General features: G+C 37.4%; 1 protein-coding gene across 1 annotated transcript; it reads left to right on the top strand.

The window, feature by feature from the left end:
* Nucleotides 1–4,133: 4,133 nt before the first annotated feature.
* On the top strand, nt 4,134–9,657 carry LOC129445073 (SLIT and NTRK-like protein 1). Its single transcript, XM_055206170.2, has one exon. The coding sequence runs from the start codon at nt 5,454–5,456 to the stop codon at nt 7,539–7,541; it is 2,088 nt and encodes a 695-aa protein (XP_055062145.1). The 5' UTR covers nt 4,134–5,453; the 3' UTR covers nt 7,542–9,657.
* Nucleotides 9,658–12,732: the final 3,075 nt, after the last annotated feature.

The raw sequence follows: 12,732 nt of genomic DNA, 5'->3' as shown, positions 1-12,732 counted from the left end.
ATTATCTTAATTTAATATCCTATTTTTTTGGCATAAGAGAAAAATGTATAATTTTCATCCATACAATTTATTGTTGATTATTGCTACGAATATACTGTGCGACTTATGACTGATTTTGTGGTTCTGAGTCACACATATACTGGCAAAAGCTACATTTATAAAGCTTTCAAGATCAACTAGATCATGGTCCAGGGACACACATACTGACAAAAACAATTACAAATTGAATGAAATGTCGATTTGAGCAAACATTGCAAATGTAAATATAATGTAATGTATGAAGACTTAATAAGCAGAGTTATATTGGGGATCTTTGACATTTACGAAGAGTAAGAAAGCCAGAACATATTGGAAAACCTTATTTTGATTAATGTATAATTTTAATGCATTGATTTTAATTTATATGTAATGTTTTCTTTTCTGCTTATTCGAGGGTCTGCTCAGCTATAATTCAATAGATTATGTTTTAACATATTGATTACTTAAAAGTTTTTCTTTGAGGATTTCATCCGACAAATATGATGTTCTCTGATCTGAACTAGCCTGTCCCTAGACGTGCTTTTCAGCAGCGCTCATTTTACTCAGGAAATGTCAACTTTACCATGGATTACACTGGAGAGAACAGGCTGTATTTGAACAAATCCTCTTTCTTAAAATGTCTTTCTCTACAGCACTTCATCATGGCGCTTGAAGTGTAATGTCACGTCAGATCCATCTCAACAGAACTTAATACAAAATAACAGAAAATCTTTAAGATTATCGCTATACTTCAACATATACTGTAGCAATTATTCTTGTAAAAGCATTTTTATAAGCATACCACTAATCCTAAATTTGCATCTTTGAAACTCTTTTTTGATCAACTAAATCTCCAAAAATATCCAGAGAAAGAAAAAATAACAGGTCAAAATATTAATTGACCACAACGATGTACGGTAACCAATTACAGTACAACATCAACTTTTGTTTTTGGTTAAATAAAATTTTGTCCCACGCTCCATCATTACCTGCCACTGTTGGAATTCAAAATAAAATTGGAAATGAAAAAGAAATTGTAAACAAATAAACCAGTCATATGGGTCATTTTTTATTGAGATTTATACATAATCCAAAAGCTAAAAAATAAGCTTTCCATTAATGTATGAACTGTAAAATGTCTTTGCTCCTCTAATTTTTTTTGTTGAAACAACTCAGATTTACAAGTCATGTCAACATACTATTATTTATCCTACCCAGTCTCACAAAGTTTCGTGATATAGTCATTTATTTATTTTTTATTCTTTTTTTCATGATATTATCACAAATGTCTGTGTTTTTTTGTAATCGTATAACAAATTCCTGTTTTTGTGTGATTATTACGTATTGGTTACTTATTATTTATTAGTTATTTATCTTGACTAAATATGAGTTGTTATAACTACAGATGAGTTAATATAACTTATAAAATATAGTTTTAAAAAGTCAACTTCATTTTGTCAACAATTTTCAAGTTGTAGCAACTCAATTTCGTTATGTAGTCACATATTTTTGATCCTTGTTTTCATGATATTATTACAACTTTCCGTGTTTTTCGCGATCGTTTAACGAATTCCTGTTTTCGTGTGATTATCACGTATTGGTTACTCAACTGCTTTTTCCTATTTTTAAACAATTGTCGCTTCGGTTTAGGGTTAGATTTGGTGCTTGCATTAGAATGTCACTTTATACATTGGTTAATACTTTTTTTCTGATTTATTTTTTTATATGTCGCCTGGCGTTAGGGTTAGAGCTAGGTTTGGGTAGGAATGTCATTCTATGTAAATCTAACCCTAAACCGAAGCGACATTGGTAAGAAAATAACACGCGGAAAATGCGGAAATTTGTGATAATATCATGAAAAAAGAATAAAAAAAATTTGACTATATAATGAAATTGAGTTGCTACAACTTGAAAAATGACAAAATGAAGTTGACTTTTTTAAACTATATTTTATAAGTTATAATAACTCATCTGTAGTTATAACAACTCATATTAAGTCAAGATAAATAATAGTAAGTTGAAATAAGTTAAATTTTTTTGTTGAATCAACTCAGATTTTTAAGGCACCAAATTATTTTTTATATTGTGGTTTGATAGGAAAATATTTGGTCGAGAATCTGGAATCTGACAGTGGAAAAAAAATCAAAAAAAATTGATGATAAATACATTTTTAATATATTTGGTAAGAAATTTACAAAATATCTTCATTGGAACATGATCTTTACTTAATATCCTAATGATTTTGGGCATAAAAATCCTGTGTTATTGTTGACCCGTGTGACTTATGACTTCTGGTTTTGTGGTCCAGGGTCACATATAGAACAGATACATTTACATAACCTAATGTCTAACATTTTAAACTTTTATTGGTCCACTATAACACTAAAAATATCATGAGAATTGATTGACGGCAAAGATGTAAAGTATACTTTTTAAGAACAATGTCAATTTTTGCACTTTACGCTGTTGCAGCTAAAAACACAAAATAAAATGGAAACAAATGTAGAACAGATACATAACTTTTTATTTTAGCATTTCAAAGCACAACCCTTTACAACCCACCCTTGCTATGTTTTAAACATAAAAATAAAAATAAATAAACATAAATGTAATAAAAACGCAGAATTAACTACAATTATTATTGCAAATTAAATTACAAACAATGCAGTTTAATTTTCTAAAACAATATTTCATTCTGTACATCTATCATATCTACACAAACGCTGTGCAAAATTGTCTATTTTGCTTAAATTGATGATGTCAGAACTCAACCTGTGTTACCACAATCCCCAGTCTCCCCACGTACATTCAACTGGCACACTTTAAAATCATGTGAACCTGCAACTCCACTTTCTTTCCAAAAAATTAAAAAGTTTCTTATGTCTGGCTACACGAATGTGAACAGTTCTTCCCAAATGTGTGGGTCCAATGTCAAAAACTATTGGGGCTAAAGACAGCAGCGTCTACACTACTTGGTCAGAAAGCTTTAAAGATGCTCATGACGAAGCTGCTTACATGTTTTGACCTGTAAACATCCACGCTATATTGACATAACATCAGCAAGCAACACAACGGGCTGTCGTACTTCATGTTTTCATGTGGAGAAGCTAGATTTACAACAGCTGCCTCTGTGAGCACTGTAGATCTGTGTGTGGGTATAACAGTATATACAGTATAGTATATAGCTGTATAGAATGTTAAGCATATAATTATAATGTTTATATAATTATACAATGTAGATAGTATAAAATGCATTTTTTCCTAAATACTTCTGTTTGCAATAACAATAAGCGCTGGCATTTAACTGGTAACAGCTTGGGCGGTAAACAAGTTAATTAGACAATTACTTTAAAAAAATATTATAATCTCTGTGATGCGAGGAACTGTGTGTGTGTGTGTGTGTGTGTGTGTCTTTGTGGTTGTCTGTCTCTGTGTGTATATGTTTACCTAATTCACAAATAAGTGATGCATATTGATTTGTCTCTTCTGGTCCTCTAAATGTGCACTGATTGACTAGCATGTCAGACTGATGAATGACCACTTAGTTTAACTTAAAAACTTCCCAATGTGAGTAAGTCACATGACCAACCCTTAGACAGATGAGGCATAACAAATCCAGGTGAAAGACCAATGTATGGCAATCCTTTGTAATTCCAATTATGATGATAACTGATGGAGATTACATAAATGTGTTTAAACAACTAACTTGATTTGGTTAAAATTAGGGAGAGAATTAAAAAAATAAAAGATACTATTTAGACATCACATGTGTTATGTTCCCACGCGTCATATAAAATAAATCAAAGCAGACGTACTTTGTGTTAGATTGTATCATGAACAAAAACTAGTGTGTATTTCTTATCTGCAAGGTACTACAACACTGCTGACGTAAAAAAACAGTGATCATAATTGCCTTTATCTTTTCTTTCAAGGAAACACTTTGCTTGCATTATCTCTCGCCTTTAAATGCACAATGGTGATATATTGATTTATAACGCCAGGGCGCACTGGAGACATACTAAGGCATTTTTATCCAGTACAGCTTACAGCTAAAGATAGCAGAAATAGACTGGCTGAAGCATTCTGAGCTTGTATTTCCATTTGTTTTAGATAGCTAAATATCTTTCGGAAGCGAGCGTAACAGATGCGTATTCATAAATCACAGACACACAAGACACAGACACGACCCTGCTATCCGCATGTTTTCACAAGCCAGTCCTTTGAAGAACGGTGTATTTGTGCGGAGACCAAAATCTGCCATGACGCGTGATGTCGATTCCGGTGGAAAACGATCTATAATAAACGAAACGTCTGGTGCGCGTTGAACTTCAATCGGTGCGCGTGAGTTTATACAAGTAAGCTTTGATGTTTCTAACGCGTGCGTGAGAAAATCAAACAACGCATGGTAATTTAAGGGGGATACCCAGTGAAATGCACTTATAAATGGCATTTCTTACGGGTTGTGACGTAGCCCGTGTGCGCATACTTTCCATAGTCTTGACGCAGTGTTTGTTGTGACAGTATGAGAAGGAGGCTGAGCACCTCGGCTGCACTGTTGCATGCACGTCGAGTAGTTAATTATTTTACCGCATTCAACTGCAGTTCCCCTCGACACACACATACACACACTGGCAGAGAGGGAGAAAAAAAGGAATCAAGCTGAACGCGAACGACACCTGTGCTGTGTGGAATAGTTTTCTTAAAATGTCTGTTGAAAACAGGAATATCGTCTCCGCGGACTGGGAAAATGCGCCATGCCGTCTACTTTAAAGAAATTATTTGAAACACAAACGGAGTGGATCGTACAATCATGCTCGGACAACTAAACATCATCTGAAAACTAAAATCTAAGCCTTCGTCGCGAAATTGTTCAACACTGCGCGTGGACAGATCTTTTTCCCCTCCCAAGCAAGCGTTCTCTCGTCCGATGGATTTTTGCCTTTGTGGCTCAGCAGAGGGTGTTAGATCCACCAGCGAGCGCCAGGGCGAAAAGTGCAGAGTCGTGTTTGTGCTTAGAAAACGTTCAGCGACACTCGACGGAGTCTGGGAAAGGAACCTAAAGATTTGCGCTTTTATCCGACGGCGATGCGTTGCGATCAGCGCAGGTGCGGGGTGTGATTTCAGCACCACGGGAGGAAGAACAGCTCCCGCGCCGCGCCGCGGATATGTGAACGCGCAAGGTCAGTGATTTCTATGCTGAAAAGCCAGATCAGTGAGAGATGCTTTAAGGTTGTTTTGCGAGCATGAGACGGGAAAGTGATCCAAAAGCTTGGTCGATTTTTCTTAATCCCCGTCTTGGCATAGCAAGCTGAGCATGGATGTTATCAGAGAGTGCCCTCTGCTTTTTTAGACTGGAGATTTATCTCGCTTCTTCTTTCCCCTGCCGCTGATCGCATTCATGTCTTGATGTCGGGGATGATTTTGGCGTATTGAAAATGCTGCTTTGGATTGTGTTACTGAAGGCGGCTCTTTGTGTAGCTACTGGAAATGTTACAAGGGACGTGTGCAAGGAGCAGATCTGCTCGTGCAATGCAATAGAAGGCGATTTGCACATTGAATGCGAGAAAAGAAGCCTCACGAATCTGCACCATTTGACGGGTCCGAGCTCTCAGTTTTATCACCTACTGCTTCATGGGAATTCTCTGTCCAGGCTGTTTCCGAACGAGTTCGCTAACTTTTACAATGCCGTGAGCTTGCATTTGGAGAACAACGGCTTGCACGACATCGTGCCGGGTGCTTTCCTGGGACTGCAGCTAGTCAAGCGGCTGCACATCAATAACAATAAGATACGGTCTTTTAAAAAGAGTACGTTTCTTGGTCTGGACGACCTGGAATATCTCCAAGCTGACTTCAACCTTTTGAGGGACATTGACCCGTCCGTGTTCAGGGACCTGAGTAAGCTTGAAGTTTTAATCTTAAACGACAACCTTATTAGCGCGCTTCCCATCAACGTGTTTCAAAACGTCCCCATTACGCATCTCGATCTGAGAGGGAACCGAATAAAAACGCTGCCTTACGAGGGGATTTTAGAGCAGATACCTGGTATCGTGGAGGTTTTGTTGGAGGACAACCCGTGGGATTGCAACTGCGACCTGGTTTCACTAAAGGAATGGCTCGAGAACATCCCGCAGAACGCGCTTATCGGAAGGGTCATTTGCGAGGCGCCCACTCGACTGCAGGGGAACGACTTGAACGAAACGGCGGAGACGGAATTGTGCCCTTCAAAGAACGGCATGGATTCGAGTTTGGCCGCTCCCCCCACCCAGGACGAGACGCCCGATGGCGGGCCTCATCCGACCCCATCTAAAACGAGTGGGGTAACCGAGTCTCACAACGCTGGGGGAGGGCATAATAAGGGGCGTCCGAAAGCGAGGGAGAATTGGCAACTGAAAACGAAGCCCACAGCAATGGCAACTGGGGCGGTTGAAAGAGAGGCACCGTCCAATGCAACCTGTCCCCAGTCGTGTAGTTGTAAACTAATTGGAACTAGACAGGGTCTCGGGGTTAACTGCGAGGGCAAAAAAATAGAAAGCGTGGCTAATCTCAAACCGAAACCCCTGGGCGCGCACGAGTTAAATCTGCGCGACAACAATATTCATAACGTGAAAAGGAACCAGCTCCGAGGCTATAACAGCTTGAATTTGCTCGATTTGGGTGGAAATAACATCAAAGGGATCGACAATGGCACTTTTCACAACCTGACCGAGCTGAGGTGGCTTTACATGGACAAAAACTATTTGGATATCTTAATGGCAGAAATGTTCGTTGGACTTCAAAACCTGGAGTATCTCAGTATGGAATATAACGACATACAGCTCATAATGCCGGGCACATTCAGTCCTATGCCCAATTTAAGGGTCCTCTTCTTAAACAACAATTTGCTTAAAGCCCTACCCGTGGATGCGTTCTTGGGGGTCTCGTTGTCCAAAATAAGCTTGCATAACAATTATTTCACATATCTCCCTGTACAGGGTGTCTTAGACCAACTCAACTCAATTATCCAGATCGATTTGCACGGAAACCCATGGGAATGCTCGTGCAAAATTGTCCCTTTTAAACAGTGGACAGACAAGCTCGGGGCAGATGTCATCGTGAGCGACCTGAAATGCGAATCCCCGGAGAGCTTTTGGAAAAGGGATTTCCGACGTATTAGAAACGATCTGATGTGCCCCGAGCTTTACGAAAAGGTCTCCCCCACCTCCCTGTCAAAAAACAGCACTTTGTCCTCGGATACGGGCACGCGCCCCAACTCCTACCTAGAGCCCAGCAGAGTTTCCATTTCAGTACTGGTACCCGGTTTGCTATTGGTTTTCGTGACGTCCGCCTTCACCGTGGTGGGAATGCTGGTCTTTATACTGCGCAATCGAAAGAGATCGAAACGGAGAGATGGGAACTCTTCTGCGTCAGAGATCAATTCATTACAGACAGTTTGCGACTCGTCTTACTGGCACAGTGGCGCGTATCACGCAGACGGGCCCCAAAGAGGGTATGACTGTGGCGCGCACTCGCTCTCCGACAAATGATGCGCAAAATGCGCAAACAAACAAATGCACTGCGATGCGTACGCGCCAGCTAGAGACAACGAAAGTCCAGAATCATGTGGAATGATAAACACTAGACGTCTGTGGGAAAATAACCTATTTTTTGTTCCCTTCATTTGGTGAAATACTGCAATGGGCCCCCACTGTTATATATGTATAGAACCTCTCTCTCTCTCTATCTCCTTTCCCTTACCAGACTGCAAACATGATGAAAAGAGGACGTGAAACGGTGCACGAACGCATGAATGTAATGTAAATAAGGGACTGTAATATATCTGCATGATTCGCATGGTTTCAACACACACTGGGAACCATTACCATAGTAACAAGGAAAACCGACCCTTCTTTCGTCTTATCAATATATATATATATAAATATAAAACGATATATATGACTATATTAAAAGTGCCATTTCTTCTATTTTTGGTCGGTTAGACTTTGTATTTGCTGTTTTAGTTCTCTTTCTCAAAGGAGGAAAGGCAGGTGACAAGCTGGAGATGAGTTGTAATTTTGCATGTAATTTTCTGTTTTATTAGTTCACTGGTTGGTTGGCTATTTATACTTCTTTCGAGCAGATTTCTCATGCTATCTGCCCAGTCATCTCCTTTATGAATGTAAAATGTGTTTATCTTATAGTGTGCCAACTGTTGACATATTGGGGATGTGGATAAGCAAGACCAATTCAAGTCACTCGTGTGCGAAAACCCAATGTAGCGCCAGTGGTTCGTGATCTTGTGTGTTGATGGATATAGTCTGTGGGTAAAGGAGAACACGAGGAGATTTTCACAGAACTTTCGAGTCCGATAGGTCGCAGAGTGCACATAAACTAAGATGCCTTCATTTTAATTTATTATGATGATTATCATTTCTAAGGGAAGAGGTATTCCTTCACATTATTATTATTATTATTCACTGTAAGTATTGTGAGCTTTTGTAAAGCCATCTATTTTGTCCAAAAAGGGAAAGCTCTGGTACTTGATGTGTCCTTTAAACGGGACGCAAAGGTGTACATAATGTGAAAAACAGAGCAGAGGCACGTCTGTGCTTTTGACTGATGTCATTACAGCAGACTGACGTAGATTGAATAGTCGCCTCTAGATGTCGCTGTTGCCTCTTAAGCATCTGAAACCATGCTGGGAGGTGAAGTTGTCCAATTTGTGTAGGCCAAGCAAGACCTGCTTTCACATTATCAACTTAACTAGGCCTAAGCGAGTCACTGTGATGGCTAACACTCCGAGTTTGCAATCGTACAAGGAAATGAGTTGTGCGGTCTTTCCAAAATGCCATTTTTACAAACAAGGCGCAGGTTGCGGGGCAATACATCTTACTGCTAGCATTTAAATGTCACTGTTGATATGCTCTGAGGTTCCACTGTAATGATTTTACAACATAACAACATGAATAGAGAATCATGCCGTCCTCATAAAGAAAACCAAGGCTTGACATTTTACTGCTCAATTTCCACTGAACACCGATGTATCCTTTACGTTTTTTTAGAAATAGATCAAAGATCTTGGCTCTAATGAATGGTTACTTTCAATAGAGTTTACAGCAGCAAACAGCAGATGTGAAGTTGTGAACAAAAAGTGTGGAAGGTATTGGTTTTAGGAAGTGCTTTTCTCTCGTACCCGTCTATTTGATTTAGGTTGCACAAAACTAAGTAGGTGGAACCTCAATCCAGCAGAACGTCCCGGTGGAGTTGATGTCATATCAGTATGGTTTCCTCTAATGCAGATTCAGGGCTGTCAGAGAGATGTGCGTTGTGACTCATGCTGCACATACATGAAGAAAAGGAAAAATGCATCAGTACTCCCCCGACCAAAATTGAAGGGTGACCTTGTGGTCTATTATTTCTGTTATACCGGTTATGGCTGTCCATCATTTCAAAGCATCTCTCTCTCTCTCTCTTGCCATGCGTTGAATGGTAATTATTTGTCACTCCACTGTGAAAGACTGTACCACATTCTGGCTTCTGTCGATTTTATTTGGTGCATTTTACCCGAGCAGTTTGTCTCAGAGTAACATTTCTATGCTTTGCTACATTTGATCTGCTTCTATTTTGTTAAATAAAATGTGGTGGAGGTGGACTAAAGCTACAGTGGGTATATTCTGTTTTGTTTGTGAATGTAATGATAATGTCAGACCTATTTGCAATGCTGCAATCTTCAGATTTTTGTTGTGTGGTGGTTTAGCAGACTAAAATGCATAAAACATCTTGCACTGATGTATCTTAACATTATTATCAGTGTCATTGTTTGGTCTCAAGATGTACACCAGTAATAGTTTTATAAGGTTTGTTTGTAAAAAAAACTAAAAGGCTTAGACCTGGATTAATCTAAACCCCCAAATTAAATTATAGTAGAGAAGTTGAAACTGTGTGCCAAGCATTAATAATTCATAAGCTTATAAATGTAAGAGGCTTTACGGTGTTATTATATTAATGAAATGCTCAAACAGGGAACATATATTAGATGTTTTCTGGTCAGCATTCGAGATCATTCCTGTTATGCAGAATGCCACACTAACTCTGTTGCTTAACAATATAAGGGAGTTGCTTGTGTTGTTGTTGACTGTCAAAAATAATAACTTTTATATCATTTGATTATTGAGACAATGGCTAGTTGCGAAAAACAGAAAATCTACACACTATTTCCTTAATTTATAAAAGATAACACCAGCAATATTATGGCAAGAAAGTTGCGACAAACACACTATTTCCTTAATTTATAAAAGATAACACCAGCAATATTTCACACAGTGCCTGATGAAGTTCACTATTGATTGAAACATTATTGTATCTTTTATAAATAATAGTGAAAAAAAAATATATATAGTGTGTGGTTTGGTCCTTAAGACAAGGTTTTGATCCATTTCAAATGTTGACTAGTGCATTTTTTGATCCTGCACCTGCACTGAAAAAAAAATGATTCATTGAATTTACTCAATTTTTTAAGGTAAGTGGTTGCAATCAATTTATTTAAGCTACATTTAAACAAAAAAAGATTAGTAAAGTAAAATAAAATATAAAACTTTTGTTTAAATGTAGCTTAAATAAATTGATTGCAACCACTTACCTTAAAAAAATTGAGTAAATTCAATGAATCTTTTTTTTTTTAGTGTGATGAAGATTATTTGGATTTGGGAAGGCTACTCTTACTTTTATTGTAGACAACTGTGTAATCCTTAGAAAAATTAACCATGGTTTTATTATAGTAAGTGTAGTAATTATGTTTTTAGAGTATTGGTTGGCATTAACATCACACTTAATGTTTCCTGTAGTAAAATCAGTGTTCATTTTCATAAGGGAAGTAAAGTTGGTAATTGCGTCGACATTCAGTTCATTTTGATAGATCATTTTTACTTTATATGGCCGTGTGTCCATCAGATCTCTTTATTTACAGCCTGAGACACTTTGCTTGCTGTGATATGAAATAGGCTGTAATGTGTTATTAGTATTAATATCATAGACAGTATTAACATTTACTGAATGATTTCTGCTCCATGGTTGCTCTTTGTACAAGTACATTGTTAGGAAAATATGTGTAGTGGCATTACCCTTTAACATGGTCCTAATACGGACCATAAAGTACAGATATAAAATATCTAAACATTGCTTTTTCTTGATGAGCAAAACGACTCAAGAAAATAAGTCTAGGTTATAGACCAAAAATATTAAATGTAAGTGATTTTGTGCATAAAACAACCAAAAAAAATAAATAAAAAAAAATCTGCCAATGGGGTAAGCAAAATTTTTCTTGAATTTAGTGTTTAAGAAAAATGTTAAAGATTTTTTTGTTTACCCCATTGGCAGATTATTATTATTTTTTGGTTGTTTTATGCACAAAATCACTTACATTTGATATTTTTGGTCTAAAAACAAAAATCCTTTTCATTTAAGGATTTTTTGTGAAGACAAAAATACTAAGATTTTTTTTTCTTGAAAATCATTTTTTGCAGTGTAGGTGCAAAGCTGTACTATTTGAAAGGGGACAGCCACAGTGACAGCTGGGATACATATTTTGACCATTTTTTTCTGACAGATGTGATGTTGGTACATGTGATATTAGCAACATCCTTTGTGCACAGTCATTGGACGGCTGAGTGACAATGTTGAATTTGTTTGTTTGCGTTTGTTGTATACTCTCAGAAATAAAAGTACAAACGTTGTCACTGGGACAGTACCCTTTCAAAAAGGTACACCTTTGTACCTAACACAATCTCACGACAAGTCGTGTTATAGTCAAAAAATATTTGAATAATTTATTTGTGTTCATGGAGACGATTTTCTGCTTTTTCGTGCCATTGAGCACGAATGTCTTTTTTTGTCTCAGTCAATACGAATTTCTATAAATAGTTTGCGTGTTCGTGGCACGACTTTCTTTTTCATGTGATTTTATGTATTGTTTTCCTCATTGTTTTTCCTATTTTTAAATCATTGTTGCTTGGGGTTTGATTTGAGGTTTGGGTTAGGATGTAATTTTATGTATTGGTTTCTACATGTTTTTCTTCCGATTTTAAAACTATATTTTCGCTTGGGGTTAGAGTTGGGGTTTGGGTTAGGATGTCGTAAATGTAACAGAAAGTGATTCTAAACCCAAACCCAAGCGATAATCGTAAAAAAATAAGAAAAAACTATGAGAAGACAATACATAAAATAACATGAAAAAGAAAGTCGTGCCAGGAACATGAAAACTATTTATAGAAATTCGTGTTGACTGAGACGAAAAAACATTCGTGCTCAATGGCACGAAAAAAGCGGAAAATCGTGTCCATGAACACTAATAAAATAATCAAATATTTTGTGACTATAACACGACTTGCCGTGAGATTGGGTTGCTTGTTAATATTTCAAAGATACATATTTGTACCTAAATGGTACATATTGGGACCTTTTTTAAAGAGTACTGCCCCAGTAACAGCTTTTGTACCTTTATTTTTGACAGTGTACCCTTTAACCTCTTCAGACATGATTTTTCAGGTGTTTAATCAGTGTGCCTTGTTTTGATTGGTTGATCGGCATTTGATTGGTTTGAACAAAACATGTGATGTCCATTCCAGTGGACGCGGTGTCTGAAGGGGTTAAACATTTTTTAACTCAGATTAGATGCTTGCATAACGATTACATTTTAAATACATGTCACATTCAATGCAAACAATTGCAAATAGCCTCTAA

The sequence above is a fragment of the Misgurnus anguillicaudatus genome, chromosome 3, assembly GCF_027580225.2.
Source record: "Misgurnus anguillicaudatus chromosome 3, ASM2758022v2, whole genome shotgun sequence".
Classification (NCBI taxonomy): Eukaryota; Metazoa; Chordata; class Actinopteri; order Cypriniformes; family Cobitidae; genus Misgurnus; species Misgurnus anguillicaudatus.
This window is presented reverse-complemented; position numbering and strand designations above follow the sequence as displayed.

What these genes read in the sequence shown, in the direction of transcription:
- LOC129445073 (XM_055206170.2), top strand. Translation starts at nt 5,454, where the DNA reads ATGCTGCTTTGGATTGTGTTACTGAAGGCGGCTCTTTGTGTAGCTACT.